Genomic DNA, 20854 nt, shown 5'->3' with positions numbered 1-20854 from the left:
TATATACAAAATAACAGATGAATAACTGTATGACCATGCACAAGCAACCTCTCTCTTTCCTGCTTTCCAGTCAGTCTGAAGTAACCTGACATTCACTTACATACTAGTGGGACCCCCTAGTGGTCAGTCGGTGAATTGCAACAAAAGCATGATATCACAACATCCCCTTTCCTTTGAAGGAATACATTAATATATTATCATCAGTATATTTGCATGTGATATCATTAGCCTGTGAGTCTAACAGTGTTATTTTTTTTATTTAACATTTATAAAACTGGTTTAACAAATATATATATACATACAAGAACAGCAGGCATAGTATGTACAAATAGTCCAAATCTACAAATTGAGTCGATCAGGTTTTCTTCTGACTTGAGTTGATCTTCTCATAATTTGACCTTGTTGCTCAGAACTTGTAGATTCAATGCCCTCCATGAAATTCTCATGATCAGGAATTGCTGAACTAAAAAGGAAGGACGGGAAAGGCAGGATTCAGGAGCCATGGATGACCAGGGAAATTGAGAATCTTGTCAAAAAGAAAGAAGATACATATATGAGGTACAGGCAACTAAAAACAGAACAAGCACTTGAGGAATACAAGGAAAGTAGAAAAGAGCTCAAGCAGGGAGTTAGGATGGCAAAAAGGGGTCATGAAATATCCTTGGCAGACAGGATTAAGGAGAATCCCAAGGCATTTTATACCTATATTAGGAACAAGAGGGTCGCTAGAGAAAGAGTTGGTCCACTCAAGGACAAAGGAGGGACATTGTGTGTAGAACCAGAGGAAGTAGGTGAGGTCCTTAATTAGTATTTTGCATCGGTATTCACAAAGGAGGGGGACAGATTGATTGGTGGTATCTCAGAGGGATGAGTAAACAATTTAGAAAAGGTCGTTATTACGAGGGAGGAAGTGTTAGGTGTGTTAAAAAAAATTAGGTAGACAAATCCCCAGGGGCCAGGTGGCATCTATCCCAGATTACTGAGGGTGACAAGAGATGAAATCACTGGGCCTCTCATAGAAATCTTTGTGTCCTCATTGGCCACAGGTGAGATTCCAAAGGATTGGAGGATAGCCAATGTTGTGCCGTTATTTAAGAAGGGTTGCAAGGATAATCCGGATAATTATGAGCCAGTGAGTTGATGTCAGTGACAGAGAAATTGTTGGAAAAGGTTCTCAGAGATCTATGCACATTTGGAAATGAATGGCAGCATGGTTTTGTACGAGGGAGGTCATGTCTCACTAATTTGATTGAATTTTTTGAGGAGGTGACAAAAGATTATTGATGAGGGAAGGGCTGTGGATGTTGTCTACAAGGACTTTAGTAAAGCATTTGATAAGGCCCCTCATGACAGGCTAGTGCAAAAGGTTTGATCACATGGGGTCAGGCATGAACTAGCTGGATGGATCCAGAACTGGCTTGGCCATAGGAGACAGAGGCTAGAAGTGGAAGGATGTTTTTTCCAAATTGAGGTCTGTAACTAGTGGTGTTCCACAAGGATCAGTACTGGGACCCTTGCTCTTTGTAATATATATAAATGACTTGGAAGAAAACGTAGCGGGTCTGATTAGCAAGTTTGCAGATGATACAAAGATTGCAGGCGTTGCGGATAGTGATGAAGATTGTCAGAGAATACAACAGGATATGGATAGGCTGCAAAATTGGACAGAGAAATGGCAGATGGAATTTAACCTGGGCAAATGTGAGATGATGAATTTTGGTAGATCCAATTCAGGTGGGAGCTATAAAATAAATGGCAGAACCATCAGGAGCATAGAGACACAGAGAGATCTGGGAGTGCAGGTCCACAGATCCTTAAAAGTGGCAGCACAGATGGAAATGGCGGTAAAGAAAGCATCTGGCATACTTGCCTTCATCGGACGGAATATCGATTATAAAAGCTCGAATATTATGTTACAATTATACAGAACGTAGGTTAGGCCACATTTGGAATACTGTGTCCAATTCTGGTCACCGCACTACAAAAAGGCTTAGGAGAGAGTACAGAAAAGGTTTACCAGGATGTTGCCTGGATAGAGGGTATGAAGTGAGATTGAATAAACTTGGATTGTTCTCCCGAGAGAGACAGAGGCTGAGGGGTGACCTGATAGACGTTTATAAAATTATTAGGGGTATAGATAGGGTGAACAGTTGGAGCCTTTTTCTCAGGGCGGAAATGATAATTACAAGGGGACATAAGTTCAAGGTGAGGGGTGAAGGATTCAGTGGAGATGTGCGGGGTAAGATTTTTACACAGAGGGTGGTGGTGGCATGGAATACACTGTCAAGTGAGGTGGTTGAGGCAGATATGTTAGCTACCTTTAAGACTTATCTAGATAGGCACATGAACAGGCGGGGTATAGAAGGCTATGGGCAGTTGGTCTAGATAGGACACGTGATTGGCGCAGGCTTGGAGGGCTGAAGGGCCTGTTCCTGTGTTGTATTGTTCTTTGTTGTATCTGTCACTACAGCTGACATTGACTCTGACGTAAATTCGTCATCCATCACGTTGGTGTGAAAGCCTTCTGTGGTTTTCAAGAGTGCGCGATGATTTCTTCTTAAAACCAACCCCTATGTGACAATTCTTTCTTAAAGCCAACCCATCCTCTGTCTGTACATTGTAGGAACGAGGTGTTACTTCTTCAAGTACTGTGGCGTTTCTTGACCAATTGCCTGAATCTTCTATTCTCACAATGTTATCACTACTCAGTGGTGGTAAAGTTCTAGATACTCTATCGTGGAGCTTTTGTTTTGCTTTAATGTTTGCACTTCCTGCAGCACCACAGCATTCTCCTCCTTCATTTACAAGTGTGAAAGTATGGTACGCAACCTTCTATTCAGAGTAACTCTGCTGGAGATCGACCATGTGACAACGTTACGTTTTATAACATAATTTCATGAGATATGGATCAGACTGGCTGTCCATTGCTTTCTGTAATGATGGTTTTACAATATGTACACTTTTTATGTGAAGGGACTAGATTCTCCGCTGTCGGGATTTTCCATTCCGTCGGCAGCCGGGGAATTCCCTACGGCATGGGCATGCCCACAATGGGAAACCCCATTGGGTGACTGGTGAGACGGAGAACTCCGAGGGCACGCTGCGGGGTGGAGAATCCCGCCCAATGTCTCCCAGACGGAGAATCCTGCCCAAGGTCTTTGGGATCCATATCTACGTGAGCATCACCATTTTTTGTTTCACACATATCATGGAATTTACCCCCACTTCTGGTACCATGTAATGTACCAGCATGGCCTGATGGCCTGGTTTATATTATTATAAAACTTGTAGCTAAAGCTGTAAATGATTTAATAACATTAACTGTGGGTCAACAGCATACAAAACAACAGATGAATAACTGTATGATCATGCACAAGCAACCTGTCTCTACACTGCTCTCCAGTCAGTCTGATGTCACCTGACTCTAACATTCACTTATATACTCGTGAAACTCCTAGTGGTCAGTCAATTAATTACAACACAACCATGATATCACTGCATACTGTACTAATAAATAGCACGTCATATATTTTAGTGTCTATTATTTGTCACATTGTGAACGACATATGCAGGAATCGATTTGGATCCTATAAAAAAGGGTAAATTCTTTCGATCGAAATCAAAATCTGAATGTTGTCAGACTAATGGTGATGCTAATCGTGCTCACTATTATTTATGCGCAAATGCCACAGCATCTTCGGAGTAAACATAATCCTCAGTATGCATTGCTCCACCGTTAGCGTCACAGAAATGATATCTCTCAGTAAGCCTCATTATTTGCATACTTGTGGCAGGATTTTAAAGAGGTGTGGATGATGGGGGTTTCGGGGGGGGTCTAATTTATTGGATGGAATGCTGGTGATAAACCTGCACTGCCTCCTCGGGCTCACTGATATTAGCCAGTATTGGATCGGTTCCAAGATCAAGGACAGATTTAGGTTGAGAGACGATAGTTTTAGAACTGAGATTAGGAGGAATTACTTCTGGCAGAGGATGGTGAAATGGTGGAACTCGCTGCCCCATAGTGCGATGGAAGCTGTCATTAAATGCTTTCAAGAAGGAGGTAGATATATTTCTGATTTTAAAAATGGGTTAAAGGGACATGGGAATAGGTAGGGAAGTGGATTTGAGACCAGGAAAATATCAACCATAATCTGATTGAATGGCAGAGTAGGCTCAAAGAGCAGAAATACCTACTTCTGCTCCTGATTCCTATGTGCCTATGTTCCTATGAACCCAAGGGAAGATAATCTGGTCCACTGAGCGCTACTGGTGAATCAGATGCCAGCACATCATTTGAATGGTAGCGCCACCGGGGTGGGTGGGGGTTGGGGCACTGGAGAAGGGGGTAGATTGTGGTGGGGTGCCGTGGCTAATAATAATCTTAACAATCTTTATTAGTGTCACATGTAGGCTTACATTAACACTGCAATGAAGTTACTGTAAAAATCCCCTCGTCGCCACACTATGGCATATATCTGGGTACACTGAGGGAGAATTCAGAATGTACAATTCACCTAACAATGCCAGCCAGAATTCCAGGATGGAGGATGATCCAGGCAGACTGCAGGTCTGTATTGGTGGGTGGGGTTCTTGGCAGGAAGGGTGGAAAGGCTTCGACACAAGTGCAGGGGGTGGCTCTCAGTGAGCCCATCCTACCCAATGTTGTGTCCCTTGATCAGACACCGAATGACTTTGAATGAGGGGCTCCCCATCCCCAGGAGGCCACAAGCAGGCTGCACTCTTTTACCTGCCATGTATGTTGCGAATCAACAGGTCTGTCTACCACTTGGTTAACACCAGTGATGTTTAATGGGAAATTGAGTAGTTGTGTTTAAGATGTAAATTGTAAGCGGTTATTTTCGGGTGTGAAGTTAAAAAGTTTAACATTGCATTCGGTAAAGATTTGTTTTAAAAATAACCAAGTCCTATTTCTTCACGCAATCACTCCTGGAGCGAATCAATCTTCCCACGCAGTCTTACAAATAAAGTAAAATATTGGGGGTTCAGTATCCTAGCCACTGTTGGGGTCTGGTCTGGGATTGTAATAAGGACAAGAAAAAATTCGGACCAGGCACCATTCATCGTCCTGCTACACCCAATTTTCGGCCGATGTTAACCCCACAGATGAAGAAGAAATTCCAGCTGAAAATCTTATTGCAGAATCTGTTCCAAGGTCAGAAACAAGACAGCATTGAGGAAAGAATTCCATTCCATACCATTCCCTGTCACTCTATCTCATCCATTTCCAACCTATCTAGGGAGGAGATTGCTGAGCCTTTGGCTTTGATCTTTAAATCATCTTTGTCTACAGGAATAGTGCCAGAAGACTGGAGGATAGCAAATGTTGTCCCCTTTTTCAAGAAGGGGAGTAGAGACAACCCCGGTAACTATAGACCAGTGAGCCTTACTTCTGTGTGGGCAAAATCTTTGATTAGGGATAGTTTACACGGTTTTGTGAATGGTAGGTTGTGCCTCACAAAACTTATTGAGTTCTTTGAGAAGGTGATCAAACAGGTGGATGAGGGTAAAGCAGTTGATATGGTGTATATGGATTTCAGTAAAGCATTTGATAAGGTTCCCCACGGTAGGCTACTGCAGAAAATACGGAGGCATGGGATTGAGGGTGATTTAGCAGCTTGGATCAGAAATTGGCTAGCTGGAGGAAGACAAAGGATGGTGGTTGATGGGAAATGTTCAGACTGGAGTCCAGTTACTAGTGGTGTACCACAAGGATCTGTTTTGGGGCCACTGCTGTTTGTCATTTTTATAAATGACCTGGAGGAGGGCGTAGAAGGATGGATGAGTAAATTTGCAGATGACACTAAAGTCGGTGGATTTGTGGACAGTGCGTAAGGATGTTACAATTTACAGAGGGACATAGATAAGGTGCAGCGCTGGGCTGAGAGGTGGCAAATGGAGTTTAATGCAGAAAAGTGTGAGGTGATTCATTTTGGAAGGAATAACAGGGAGACAGAGTACTGGACTAATGGTAAGATTCTTGGCAGTGTGAATGAGCAGAGAGATCTCGGTGTCCATGTACATAGATTCCTGAAAGGTACCAAGGTTGAGAGCGTTGTTAAGAAGGCGTATGGTGTGTTAGCTTTTATTGGTAGAGGGATTGAGTTTCGGAGCCATGAGGTCATGTTGCAGCTGTACAAAACTCTGGTGCGGCCGCATTTGGAGTATTGCGTGCAATTCTGGTCGCTGCATTATAGGAAGGATGTGGAAGCATTGGAAAGGGTGCAGAGGAGATTTACTAGAATGTTGCCTAGTATGGAGGGAAGATCTTATGAGGAAAGGCTGAGGGACTTGAGGCTGTTTTTGTTAGAGAGAAGAAGGTTAAGAGGTGACTTAATTGAGGCATACAAGATGATCAGAGGATTGGATAGAGTGGACAGTGAGAGCCTTTTTCCTCGGATGGTGATGTCTAGCACGAGGGGACATAGCTTTAAGTTGAGGGGAGATAGATATAAGACAGATGTCAGAGGTAGGTTCTTTACTCAGAGAGTAGTAAGGGCGTGGAATGCCCTGCCTGCAATAGTAGTGGACTTGCCAACACTAAGGGCATTCAAATGGTCATTGGATAGACATATGGACGATAAGGGAATAGTGTAGATGGGCTTTAGACTGGTTTCACAGGTCGGCGCAACATTGAGGGCCGAAGGGCCTGTACTGCGCTGTAATGTTCTATGTTCTATCTCTCCTCTTGCCATCCCTTCTCTCCTGCGCACATCATGATAAAAGCCATTAGCCAACTCATTTGAATTCACCACAAAGTTTCAGTTACAAGTTCGCAATATCTGAAACTTGTTGTGCCTCATTTAAACAAGAATCCAAAAGAAACGGTCAGGATTTAAACTGTCGATCCCAAGCAGAAGGAAGAATGAAATTGAAGTGAAACATTAAATAATTCACCTAAGCAGTACACTTGAAAATCAGTCACTTATATTTTATTTACCTCAGCATCAGCCAGTTTGGAGAAGTCTGATCGGCTTCCAATGTAGAATTCAATTCCTTTATAGGCTCCCTCCAGGGTAAGGCCTCGGATCAGGAGTATGGTCAGGACCACATAAGGGAACGTCGCAGTGAAATAAACCACCTGACCATGGAGAGGAGTTTGTTAGATTTTCCTGTATTACTGGTACATTTACAGCATTGAATCCAACTGAATGGTAAACTGGTCGGATTATAATCAAAGCAGAGAATGAAGCAGAAAACGATTGGAGAGGCTATAACTACACAAAGGGTAGATACCAAGATGCCACTATAATGTAGTCCACAGGTCCCACATTATGAGACTGTGTTAAAGGTAAAACGGAGCAAGAATGAGCTCCTTTCGAAAGCACAAATCCAGAATAAAAAACAAACAAAATGCAGACAATCTATAACAATAAAGTAGATGTTATTTATTTCCTTTGGCAACAGAGGTGAGAATAATGGCTCAATCTCAGCCTTGTCGCCCTTGTCACCATGCTCTTCAAGATTGCTGGTTGACTTTAGGGTTTTGGTCTATTACACTGTTGAATATCTGATCATTGTGTCATTGCTATCATCTTGGGTGTCGATATTTAGCCGTGCGTTGTCTTTGGTTTTAGTTATACGCCTGCACTTGTTTAGATTTTAGAAATTGAATCCATTGCAGTTCGCAACTCTCTACCCACTCTCAGGTATTTCTTGTTCAGCGAAGCCTTCTCAACCCTCCGTGTTGTCACTCTGGGTGTCTGTCTTGAATGTAGCAGCCAGGATGTGTCCCCAGGAATTTTCGATACCGTCGACTAACTCATCTTTCCAGACACAGCTACACAGATAGGTTTCCTTTCCCATGTTAAGAGAAATGAGGGGAAAATGAGGGAAGTGGGGGCTGGGGTACTGAGAGGGTAGTTGGTCGGATGGGATGGAGTCTTTGAATATTTTTAAGGTAGAGGTGGTTCGATTCTTAGTAAACATGGGGGTGATAAGTTATTTGGGGTAGGCAATGTGCAGATTTGAGGTTACTGTCTGATCAGCCATGACATATTCAATGACGGAGCAGGCTCGAAGGGCCGAATGGCCTCCTCCTGCTCCTTGTCCATATGCTTATATTTTGTTTGTATGCTGGTTGTCGGCAGGATGGGGGTGGGTAATTAGTAGTTCAATGGGGCATGGGGGGGATGGTGGGCAGCCCAGCACCATAGTTACTCAGGCGTTAGGAGGGGTGCTTTGGATGGCTCAAACTCTCTTAGTCCCTGATTTAAATTAGAATGTCGGAGGGTTCTATGTTCAAGGAAATGGCCTTTTAAACTTCTTGGGTAATTGCCATGCAGTGCTTGCATGGGGAGTCCCGGGGCCTCTCCAGCACACACTCAGGGGACATCCCAGGTATTACCCCCCAATTCCTGAAAAACAGGTGTACTAGGCCAATATGATGCCTTGGTCAAGGGATTGAATTCTGACGTTGGGTTATCTATAGATGGATACATTTGATGCTCTCATCTCACTATTACCAGATTATCTGAAAAGCTGCCAAGCAGCAAGATATTCTTCATTTGTCAGAGAAGGTTTCTGATGTTTGGTACAAATCATGATGGAACCAACCGTCAAAAATTGTTGAAGACACACAAGTTTTGCGACTTGACTATTGGGATGGTGATGATTTTAGGTTTCCTTGATGGGAGCAGCAAGAAGACTGTTTTTCTCAATGCATATAAGTTGGCACGAGAGGTCTTTATAGAGAAGTTTTGAAATTTGAAAAAGAAATGGGGCCAAACTTAATTGGAAAATGCTGGAGAGAAAGGAATGATGTGTGATTAATGGTGTAGATTTTTGAAGATCACACACGTCTTTGAGAACCTTAACAAAGTGATTTTGATGGAAGAATTCAAAAAGAGTTTCCCTTTGGGAATAAGGGGAGAGATTCTCTGGCCTCCTCGCAACGTTTTTCTCAACAGCGGGAGTAACATGCCATTGGCCAATGGAAGGACCTTCTGGTCCTATCGCTGTCAATATGGGATATCCCATTGAATCCACTCCATGCCACGGGAAACCCATGGGGTGGGGGTGGAGGGGTCACCTTCAACGGGACCAGAGATCCTGCTGGCAAGAACAGCTGGAAGATCTCAACAAAGATCCCACCTGGGGAAACATAAAGTTTGTAAAATATCCGAAGCCACAGTGGTACAAGTTACTATGAATCGACTCTCAAACATGCTTCAGATTGGAAACTCCTAGACAAAAAGAGAGATAGGTTTGATAGTGAAAACATGATCTGACTCGAGTAATTCTCTAGCCAATATTAATTTGCAGGCACTCCTCAGGTTAGTAAAAGAGAAAGTCCCGAAGGCAAATTTAGTTTGAGGAAGTGAACATGCCATACTTGTCATAAAAAAGGGCATGTGAAGGCTAATTGCTGGAAGTGGAAGAACAAGACTAGAGCATTTATCCGGTTGCAAGGTGTCCCTCCAGGAAATACTATCTTATCGGGTGGAACTCATGATAAGCAGGTAGCTTCACCATATTTACAGATGCAGGAAACTATAAATGCTTTCTGTTTGAGGGTAAAGTAACCCCAAATTTGTCCTCTGAGTCACGGAAGGATAGCACAGTCGATGAGGTTGGCCAGTGACATGCATTTCTTTCCAGATAATTAACAGAAGGCAAAGGAATTGGTGCAGGATATTGATGGAAGTTATTTGCTATTCCCATTCTTAGGATTAATTTAAAGAGCACCTTGGTCACTGGCCCTATTACTGTTGGTATTAATGCTAATTTATCTATTCACTACCTATTTCTGATTTTTGTTAGGAAATTATTTCCCTGGGTAATGAGGTTTTGGCATCTTCAGTGGTATTGGAAAAGCCCACCGAGGCTCCAGAATGAAGCTTTTGAATTTGAGAGAATCAATCACTCTGGTGAATCTGTTAATTGGACTCTTAAGGATGCAACAGAAGAGTTGGAAATCTCCTTGATAATTTTAAAATGACATTGGAGCTAAAGAGGAAAAATTGATAATATGTGGAGAGACCAAAACAGCTTCAAAATGCATGAAAAATACATGCTCTTTAGTCCAAATTAAAACTTTGGAAAGAAGAATCAGTAGCTTTTGCCAAGGCCTAATTAGGAAAAGCTCAAGGTCAGTGGGATAACATAAGACAGGATGAAATTTGTAAAATTAATGAAATGAATAAAAAGAATGATGAAGCTTTTTAAACTGAGTATCAAAATAACATCCATGAGGCTCTTAAAGGACCTAAAAAGAGTTTACAATGCATAAAAAAAGAGTTGCTTGAGCAAGAAAAGGCAGAATAAAATCATGTTTCCTTCAAAGGAAAATTGAATGGTTAGATCGGAGAAAATAATTCACAGGTAAAATCCTCCTGAATTTAAACAAGATGAGGTGAATTCAGTTGTTGTGGAACACAATTTGGATGATTGATTGGCTGAAACATTTTTCAAAGACTTGGAATTTAAGAATAACTCAGATGGATGAAAATGGAGACCATGGGCGAAATTCTCCCCCAACGGCGCGATGTCCGCCGACTGGCGCCAAAAGCGGCGCCAATCAGACGGGCATCGCGCCGGCCCAAAGGTGCAGAATGCTCCCCATCTTTGGGGGCCGAGCCCCAACATTGAGGGGCTAGGCCGACGCCGGAGGGATTTCCGGCGTCGGAAACGGAAATGGCGTTTGTTGCCCCGCCAGGTGGCGCGGAAATGCGGCGCATGCACGGGAGCATCAGCAGCCGCCGACAGTTTCCCGCGCATGCGCAGTGGGGAGAGTCTCTTCCGCCTCCGCCATGGTGGAGGCCGTGGCGGAGGCGGAAGGGAAAGAGTGCCCCCAGGTCACAGGCCCGCCCGCGGATCGGTGGGCCCCGATCGCGGGCCAGGCCACTGTGGGGGCACCCCCCGGGGTCAGATCGCCCCGCGCCCCCCCCCCAGGACCCCGGAGCCCGCCCACGCCGCCTGGTCCCGCCGGTAAATACCAGCTTTGATTTACGCCGGCGGGACAGGCAATTTCTGGACGGGACTTCGGCCCATCCGGGCCGGAGAATTGAGCGGGGGGTCGCGCCAACCGGCGCGGCCCGATTCCCGCCCCCGCCCAATCTCCAGTACTGGAGACTTCGGCGGGGGCGGGATTCACGACGGCCAACGGCCATTCTCCGACCCGGCGGGGGGTCGGAGAATGGCGCCCCAGAGAGTTAAATTTGAGTAGAATGGTTCCGAACTTTCTTTAAGTATAAGTTCTAAAATTAGCCCCAAAGAAAACCTGGATGCTAGTTTAATGTCTGACTCTAAAGAAAAGCCATGGAAATTGCTTGTTTAAAATGGTAAGAAGGGGTGTAAATCTCCCCATGAGTTTCAGCCCGGTGCAGTTGGTATCCAGAAGCAAGATGGACTGCCATCAATTCAGTATTGGGCGTCATTCTCCGACCCCTCGCCGGGTCGGAGAATGGGCGTCGGCCGCCGTGAATCCCGCCCCCGCCGAAGTCTCCGGTACCGGAGATTGGGCGGGGACGGGAATCGGGCCGCACCGGTTGGCGGGACCCCCCGCTCAATTCTCCGGCCCGGATGGGCCGAAGTCCCGCCCAGAAATTGCCTGTCCCGCCGGCGTAAATCAAAGCTGGTATTTACCGGCTGGACCAGGCGGCGTGGGCGGGCTCTGGGGTCCTGGGGGGGGGGCGCGGGCCGATCTGACCACGGGGGGTGCCCACATGGTGGCCTGGCCCGTGATCGGGGCCCACCGATCCACGGGCGGGCCTGTGCCGTGGGGGCACTCTTTCCCTTCCGCCTCCGCCACGGCCTCCACCATGGCGGAGGCGGAAGAAACTCTCCCCACTGCGCATGCGCGGGAAACTGTCGGCGGCCGCTGACGCTCCCGTGCATGCGCCGCATTTCCGCGCCAGCTGGCGGGGCAACAAACGCCATTTCCGTGCCAGCTGGCAGGGCAACAAACGCCATTTCCGCCAGCTGGCGGGGCGGAAATCCCTCCGCCGCCGGCCTAGCCCCTCAATGTTGGGGCTCGGCCCCCAAAGATGCGGAGCATTCCGCACCTTTGGGCCGGCGCGATGCCCGTCTGATTGGCGCCGTTTTTGGCGCCAGTCGGCGGACATCGCGCCGTTCGGGGAGAATTTTGCCCATTGACCTTGACAAAATAATCCAGATCAAACAAATGCAAAACCTTGGGAACTCTCACAAATGCTAACCTGTGGCAAGATTATGCACTATTTAATGCAGATTTTGAAAAATAAAATGTGGAATACAAAACTGGAATACAATATTTTAAAGAAGGAAATAAATTAACCATAAAAATTATTCTAACAGAAAAGGATATATTTTAAGAAGACTGAGAGAAAGTCAATCAACCAGCAGCAAAATGCACAATTTGGAAGAAAATTAGGACATAGATAATTCACACAAATTGAACTCTACTTGTCACATTTTCTTGACTTTCTTTCATTGGTCAAATGTTTGTGGCTTTGTAAAGGCAACATGTATAACTCTGAAGTGTGGCAAAAGGGGTTTCTTCTGAAGCATGAACTGAACTTTTTTAATCTTTATGATTTTACGAACTTTCTACGAACTAGATTTTACTAGATTTTCTTTTTGGTATGGTCTGACCTCACCTGAAAAGGAAGCTGAACATTCAGATATCTAGGAAAACTAAAACAGAAACAGAATCAGAAATAGGAACAGAAATGGGAACTTCAGGTTTCTGGAGATACTGCAGCTGGTTTAAATCATATGAAAGACACAAAGCTGTCTGATCTTATATGACTCAATAGTATGCACAGGCAGTCTGGAGAAGGCAGAGGCTGGGTCCAGGAGCTGGAATTAGCAAACACACATTTTTTGCAGTTAATTTTTTTCTGCTACTGGAAGATAACATTGGTGAAACCACACCATAAAGATCATCGCAAGTGAAGAAGATCTGCAGACATGTGCCACTTTGGTGAAGACTGTGCTGATGGAACTTGAATTGGTTGTGTGTTGCTGCCAGGTGGAGATCGGGCTAAACCGTGGAGGAAGAAGAGCTGGAACTCTTTGTGAGGAAGTTTTGAATGAATGATTTGATGGCTGAGATTAACTCCAAATATGCAGAGGAATTATGAAGGTTTGTTGACATTGAAAGTGTAATTTCCACTTTCTACTCCATACAATTTTCTTGCTGAGTTCTGTTTCGTTCATGTTGATTTTGGGTTTATTGTTACAGTAAAAGCTTTAAAAAGTGAAACCTTGTCCATCGCCTTTTTCAGTTGGGATCATTTGGGAAGCTTGTTTCTTTGACATTGTTGGTATCTGTGGGAATCATAACAATATGTGTGTGGCCTTGGTGAAAGGTGTGATGCCCCTGCCTTGATCTGAGTGATGGTTTTCAGCTTCTCGATGATTGTGGAAGATTCTCTCTTTTGTGATCCAGTACATCTGGTTTTGTGTTGTTTGTTATTTGGGCATTAGTCTGACCTATATTTATGCAGAGACACCTGTAGCCTTTAATGAAACATGAGTCAGCCATCATATACTCTGCCGCTAAATCATTTTAAAGCATTTAGATTTCAATCATGAACTGTTTGAAAATGATAATCATTCATAAAATATTTAAGAGTCTGTGATGAACCAGTATTATTCTGATTTTGATATCTAGCAGGCTTCATTATGGTGGGCTCCCAGTGTATCTAATCCTGAGCTTCAGATTGTAATTAAATTTAAATAGCACACTATCATTCCAACTATTGATGTACTATTTTTAGGAAAGTAAAATAAAATAACAAAGCAGTAGAAAATTGTCTGTTGCATATATTTAATTCCCCACATTTTCTTCTCAAATTTCTTTGCTATTCTTGCTGTCCTGACAAATCATTTTTTTCCAAATTTATACTCTCATGGGATGTGTGCGATGCTGGCATTGCCAGTAATTTTTGCCCATCCCAAATTGCCATTGTAAAGGTAACGATGAGCGGCCTTCTTGAACTGCTGCAGTACGATCACACTTCACTCAAATAAAACCCATGAGTTGGAGTTTCTAGGGCACCATGGACATGATTCATCCCACCCTCCCCCCACCTCTGCCCTGGCTACAAAGTTTCATGAGAGCCCACCCAGGGGAAGAAAGGTTTTCCTGCAGTCATTTAATAGAAACTTGGGGAAGATCTCCAGCGCCCCAATTTGTTTGGAGCTGGTTTAAGGGTGGCCGTCCCACCAGAGTGATGGCTTAAAACACGCCCACACTTTTATTTAGCAAAGAGGCTCAGAATTCAGTGAGAAATCCCACCAATGACGTCAGTGTGATTCACACTATTTATCTCACTGGAACAGATACTTCCCCATTTTTCAGTAAGTTTCCACAAATTATTTATAAATTTTATTTTTATTGTTGCTGAATTACGCACTCTGTCACTAGTTTCAACTCCTTTCATCACCAACCATTTTACCTTTCCTGAAGATTTGATTCCTTTCGATAACGCTGCCCCAGTCATCAGCCAGGCCAGAAGCAGACAGAGGGCCAAATACCAGACTATCTCCCCAGTCTCATCGATTGAACTGGTACGGCGTAAAACCACTTTACTGAATAAAATGACAACAAAAAATTAATTTTATAAGAGCACTGTTTATAATACAGAAACGCCATTAAGCAGAATGCATCAAACTATTTATCAAACATACATGGATTTGAACAATGCGGGGGGAGGGGAAGATTCTCCGGGTTCCACGAGTCAGTGGTGGGAATTGCGATGGACCAGTGAATTGGGATCAGAGGCAGAAAGTTTGTTTCACAACGGGCATCTTTGCAAGTCTTCCAGCCCACCCCGCCTGCACCAATGAGTCTCCCGTCTTCCCCAATAAGGTTCCTACCCAGACTTGCTGGGAATTTGCAAATACCTGATTAATCCTAATTTTAATATCAATATCGGGCAGGATTCCCAATTTACTGGCATCCAGGGATGCTCCAGCCACCCAGCTGAGAGTCGCACTTCTGTGAATTGGTGCAAGGCTGGCAGCTTGCACTTCAAGGGGTGGCAAGAGGGAGAGTACCCTCCATATATTGCCTCCAGGGTGCCGGGGTGGGAGGCGTGTTCGGTCAATCATGGCAGATGTGACTCAGGGGTGCTTTGGTTGCACTTGCCATCTGTAGTCTTTAAACCCTTTAAACAGTCTGTCAGCATCTCAAAATGAAAGATCTCAGAGGGGAGAGAAAACATTCTCCCACCTGTAGCCTTAAACGCTTGACACTAGCCCAGCTTGTCAAGATCAAAGATTATCATAGAATTTACAGTGCAGAAGGAGGTCATTCGGCCCATCGAGTCTGCACTGGCTCTTGGAAAGAGCACCCTACCCAAGGTCAACACCTCCACCCTAGTCCCATAATCCAGTAACCCCACCCAACACTAAGGGCAGTTTTGGACACTAAGAGCAATTTATCATGGCCAATCCACCTAACCTGCACATCTTTGGACTGTGGGAGGAAACTGGAGCACCCGGAGGAAACCCACGCACACACGGGGAGAATGTGCAGACTCCGCACAGACAGTGGCCCAAGCCGGAATCGAACCTTGGAGCTATGAAGCAATTGTGCAATCCACAATGCTACCGCGCTGCCCTGTGATCTGTGATCTGAAGGTACAGGTTTTCCTCAAACATGGTGAAAAACTTTGAAGTCATTTTTTCTCAGTCAATTTCATTGCCCTTGAAAATATTAAAGCCTTTTTGGATGCCGAGAAGCCTAAAAGCTTTGAACTGCATTTTCTACATTTAATTTCATGAACCATTACTTTCAAAAACTTTTTCATTGACAGATCCAGGCAGTTTCAAAGGATGGATTGCTGTTGTTTATTTACGTAGCTCAGCAGGGATCCATTAGTGTTCCCTTTAATGGGATGGAAATGTTTGAAGTGTTTTTTTCGCAGTTAATTTAGTTGCCCTTTAACTTATTTTAGCTTCTCTTCAAACTTACAAGCCTAAAGGCACTGAACTACATTGCTAAAATTCTATTTCATGGACCATTATCTTTTAAAAGCTCTTGATTGAAAACTCCAGGCAGTTTCAAAGGAAGGATTATGTAGCTCTATTGTGTCTATTAGCTCTGAAGAGCAGCTGTTCCTTTTAACTGAGGTTTTATTGAAAGTGGCTGCCTCTTTGCCCTGAACAGATTTCTAGAAAGACCAAGTGCAGGGCCAGCAGTCAGACTATATAAATAAACAATGGTAATTCTTCCTTTGAAACTGCCTGGAACTGTCAATCATGAGTCCCATCCTGGGAAAGAGTTGGGCAAGTATAGGGAGGGTACTTACCGCTTTCCCATACACCTAGAAGTCCAAGATGCCAGATTGGCATTGCCATGGGGTGGGGGCTGAAGGGGGAGACGGGGTGGGGGGGCCTGCTGAAGGAGGGCAACTGAGGGGCAGACTGAGGGGCGAGATGAAGAGGGTCTGGGGGACCTTTTACAGTGATTGCAGGGGAAAGGGGAGAAACCTTGCAGTAATTTTACTTTTCCTGAGGAATTGATTCCTTTCATCAGTGGTTGGAGATGAGATCCATTTGACAAGAATGTCCCACCTGCAAAGCTAGCATTAGTCACGAGAATGTCATCCCACTTTATGGACGAGGCAGCAGCTGTCAGCAAGATCCCAGATTGAAGTGTGGGAGGGGGTGGTGGGAGGGGTGGGGGGGGGGTGGGGGTGGCTCCAATCATTTTATCTTTCCTGAAGATTTGATTACTTTCGATAAGGGGCACTCTTTAAAAATTAAAAATGGAGTCCTGATCTCTGAAGAAAGGCATCTGTCAGAAAATTAAGCCCTGCCCCTATCCGATCCAGTGAAAACTCTGATCCTGGTTAAAAGATTTACTATGTCCCATTGAATGGCACGTCATTGTCCCTCCTAGCGCCAGCAGAAAAACCTCCGGGGCAGGATTCTCTGCCGGCGGGATGCTCTGTTTTGCCAGTGCCCAGGTGTTTCCCGATGGCGTGGGGTGCCCACAATGGGAAAGCCCATTGACTGGCCGGCATAACAGAGAATTCCGCAGGCGGGTCGAGGCAGAAATGTTGCCCAGCGGGCAGATAATCCAGCCCCGGGTTTTCCCACTGGGGGGAGAACTTAGTCTTCAAAAGGAAGAATTGCGTCCAATATTTAAAATGAACTATTATTTTAGAGTAAGTTGATACCAAATATTTAAATGAAATCATATGTTATTTATAATTTATCTATTTCCATTGAAATTCTTGTACTCGTACGGCAGCGTGCCCATCCCGCGAAATACATCTGGGTATTGGGTTAGGATGTCGTCGACGCTGGCTTGAAGATCCAAATGGGACGGCGTCGTGGTGTAGACCCTTTGAACGAGTTTCAGTTGCTTGCAGGCGTGCACACCTAGCAGGGACGCCCTGTCTGGTTTAACAATCTCAAAGTGTAAGCTTGCTTGTGTGTGTCGGCTGGACACCTGCAGATGGCAGGACCCCAGTGCCTTGATTGTGCTTCCATTGTAATCCAGGAGTTTGCAGGCAGCTGGAAGGATTGTGGGGGGCTTCTTGATTCTCTTGAAGTCCACCTGCGAAATCAGGTTGGTGGAGGCACCTGTGTCCAGTTTGAACTGGATGGGGCAGTGGTTGACCTTCATCACTGCATGCCATTCGTCCTCGGAATCCACGGCCAGGATTGATTGGACTCTGGTGTGGCGTATTCACACTTCGTAATAATGCCCAGTCGGTAAGTGTTGTCCAGGTATTCATCATCTGGATCCGCCGCACTGCGGCCTGATGCCAAGCCAGTGGTCCATGCACCACAACGGGTCCCTGCTCCACTGAGAGAGTGCCTGAAGGCAGAGCTCACGAATCTACAACAAAAAGGCATCATCTCCAAGGTCACTGAACCAACCGACTGGGTCAGCTCGACGGTGTGCGTAAAGAAGCCTTCGGGGCACCTACGCATCTGCATTGACCCCAAGGATCTAAACAAAAACATTATGCGGGAACATTACCCCATCCCAAAGAGGGATGAAATCACGAGTGAGTTGGCACACGCGCGCTTCTTCACAAAATTGGACGCATCACAAGAGTTTTGGCAAATCCAACTTGAAGAATCCAGCAGAAGGCTCTGCACCTTCAACACGCCTTTTGGTAGATTCTGCTACAACCGAATGCCATTTGGCATCATCTTGGCATCAGAGATTTTCCATCGCATCATGGAACAGATGATCGAGGGAATAGAAGTGGTCCGTGTCTATGTTGAGACGATATTATAATCTGGTCCACAACCCCAGAGGAACATGTGTCGCTCCTCAAGAAAGTATTCCGACGAATACATGAACATGGCCTCGAGCTGAACAGGTCCAAGTGCTGTTTTGGGACATCCACGCGGAAGTTCCTGGGCGATCAGATTTTGCAAAACTGTGTGCGCCCGGACACAGACAAACTTAAAGCCATCAAGGCAATGAAAGTCCCGAGGACAAGGAGGCAGTACTGCGCTTCCTGGGAATGGTCAATTTCCTTGGCAAATTTATCCTGAATTTGGCCACACACACCACGGCCCAAGTAACCTGGTGAAAAAAATCAACTGCCCTTTGAGTGGAAGACGGAGCACTGAACAGAGTGGCTGGAGCTGATAGCCAAGCTAACCACTGTACCCGTCCTTGCATTCTTTGACCCAGACCGAGAGACCAAGATATCCACAGGTGCGAGTCAGGATGGCATTGGGGCAGTGTTGATTCAAAGAGACGACATGTTATCCTGGGTACCAGTAGCATACGCGTCACAGGCAATGACACCCACTGAGACCAGATATGCGTAGATTGAGAAGGAGTGCTTAGGTCTTCTCACCGGCATCCTCAAATTTCATGACTATGTCTGCGGCTTGCCAACATTTACTGTTGAGACGGATCATAGGCCTCTGGTCCACATCATCCACAAGGACCTGAACGACATGACACCTCGTTTGCAGAGAATTCTGCTCAAACTCCGGAGGTATGATTTCAATTTGGTGTACACACCTGGCAAGGAGCTCATCATCGCCGATGCAATGTCCCGCTCCGTCAACTCACCCAGTGAACCACTGGAGATCATCCAGCACATTGAATTGCAGGTACAACTGTGTGCAAGCACTCTCCCGGCAACAGATGAGAAGATCGTTCTCATCCGAGAAGAGACGGCCAAAGACCCCCTGTTGCAGCGATTCATCCACAACCTCAGCAATGGCTGGCAGAAAGGGCAATGCCCTCAATTCTACAACGTTAAGGACGACCTGACGCTGATCGACGGCATCCTGCTCAAGCTGGACAGGATAGTCATCCCGCTACGTCTCCAGAGCATGGTTCTGAGGCAGATCCATGAGGGACATCTGGGCGTAGAAAAGTGCAGATGCAGGGCCTGACCAGGACATTACGGACATGGTCCTGAACTGCGAAAGCTGTCAGAGGTTCCAACCAGCGCAGAGCAAGGAGACGCTCAAACCACATGGCCTCGAGACCTCTCCATGGTCCAAGGTTGGCATTGACCTATTCCACACGAATGGTCGCGACTATACCTTAATCATTGATTACTTTTCGAACTATCCTGAGGTGCTGAAGCTGCCAGACCTCACGGACCCTCATCAAAGCGTGTTAAAAGACATTCTCACGGCATGGCATCCCGAACACCGTCATGAGCGACAATGGCCCGTGCTTCCACAGTCGAGAATGGTCCACGTTTGCCAAGAGTTGCAATTTCTGGCATGTCACCTCCAGTCCGCACTATCCGCAGTCCAATGGCAAAGTCGAAAAAGGGGTGCACATCGTTAAGCAGCTCATCCGCAAGGCCTCGGTCTCTGTTTCCGACATACACCTTGCACTACTTGTGTACCGGGCGACTCCCTTGTCCACTGGCATGTCGCCAGCTCAACTTCTGATGAACAGGGACCTGCGGACGACGCTTCCAGCCATACACCTGCCCAACCTTGATCACCTCCCAGTGCTGCAGAAGATGCAGCAGCTTTGCGCCAGCCAGAAGCAGGGCTATGACGCGCATGCCACCGATCTGGACGTGCTATCCCCGGTAGACACGGTCAGCATCAAGATACCAGATGGTGGGTGGTCTGCTCCGGCTGTCGTTGTGCAACAGGCCACGCCCAGATCCTATGCCATACGTATGGCTGATGGCTCCATTGTGCGAAGGAATCGACGGGCACTGCGAAAGGTTGCTTGCCCACAACCACTTTCCCCTTCATTTCCATATGTTGAATTGCCACCTCCAGACTCCTCGAACAATGAGGCCACCAGTCTGTCATGATATTTAGATCAGCATATCATGGTGCAATCACACACACACTGATGGACACGCAGTAGGTCCAACCAACACACACACAACATCACAGCCAATCACCAGTGAGAGCACACGCACTATAAAAACAGGGGACACTACAGTTCCCGCTCATTCCAGCAGCAGCCAGCTCAGAGCACCGAGCTCAGAGCCTGCCTCTCAGACATTCACCATGTGCTGAGTGCCTCACCCAGATAGTAATAGGACAGGGTCCACAGATTAGCTGGTAATGCACGTACCTAAGTTAGCAGTGTGCTTTCATAGTTCAGTAGTAAATAAAATTGAGTTACACCATCTCCAGCCGTGTTGGATCGTTTGTACATCAGAACACCCAACACAACACAGTCGTGCCACCCACACGCCTGTCAAGACACCATCATCCCCTCCACCACCTCTCCGGCGGTCGACGAGGATCAGAAGCAAGCCTCAGAGACTGGACTTATGAGCATTTGTTTTGTTTGTTCTGTTCTTTATTCCTCAGTCAGTCACATTAGACAGACACATTAACATGTATATACATCCAAAAAAAAGGGGGGGATATGCAAACATGCAACCAATGAACATGCCTGGCATAAACACTATAAAAGGGATGAGGC

The 20854-nt window shown here is 45.7% G+C and overlaps 1 protein-coding gene across 1 annotated transcript in view; it reads right to left on the bottom strand.

Moving 5' to 3' along the window:
* LOC140418102 (sodium- and chloride-dependent neutral and basic amino acid transporter B(0+)-like) overlaps positions 1-20854 on the bottom strand; it is a 92042-nt gene that overhangs the window by 39198 nt on the left and 31990 nt on the right. The window contains exons 6-7 of the mRNA XM_072501521.1: positions 14406-14538; positions 6962-7102 (exon numbers count right to left, since the gene is read on the bottom strand). Of these exons, the coding sequence (XP_072357622.1) occupies positions 6962-7102; positions 14406-14538 (274 nt within the window). The remainder of the gene's footprint in view (positions 1-6961; positions 7103-14405; positions 14539-20854) is intronic.

This window comes from Scyliorhinus torazame, chromosome 5 (genome assembly GCF_047496885.1).
Source record: "Scyliorhinus torazame isolate Kashiwa2021f chromosome 5, sScyTor2.1, whole genome shotgun sequence".
NCBI classification, from domain to species: Eukaryota; Metazoa; Chordata; class Chondrichthyes; order Carcharhiniformes; family Scyliorhinidae; genus Scyliorhinus; species Scyliorhinus torazame.
Note: the sequence above shows the minus strand (reverse complement) of the source record. Positions and strands in the feature narration are given on the sequence as shown.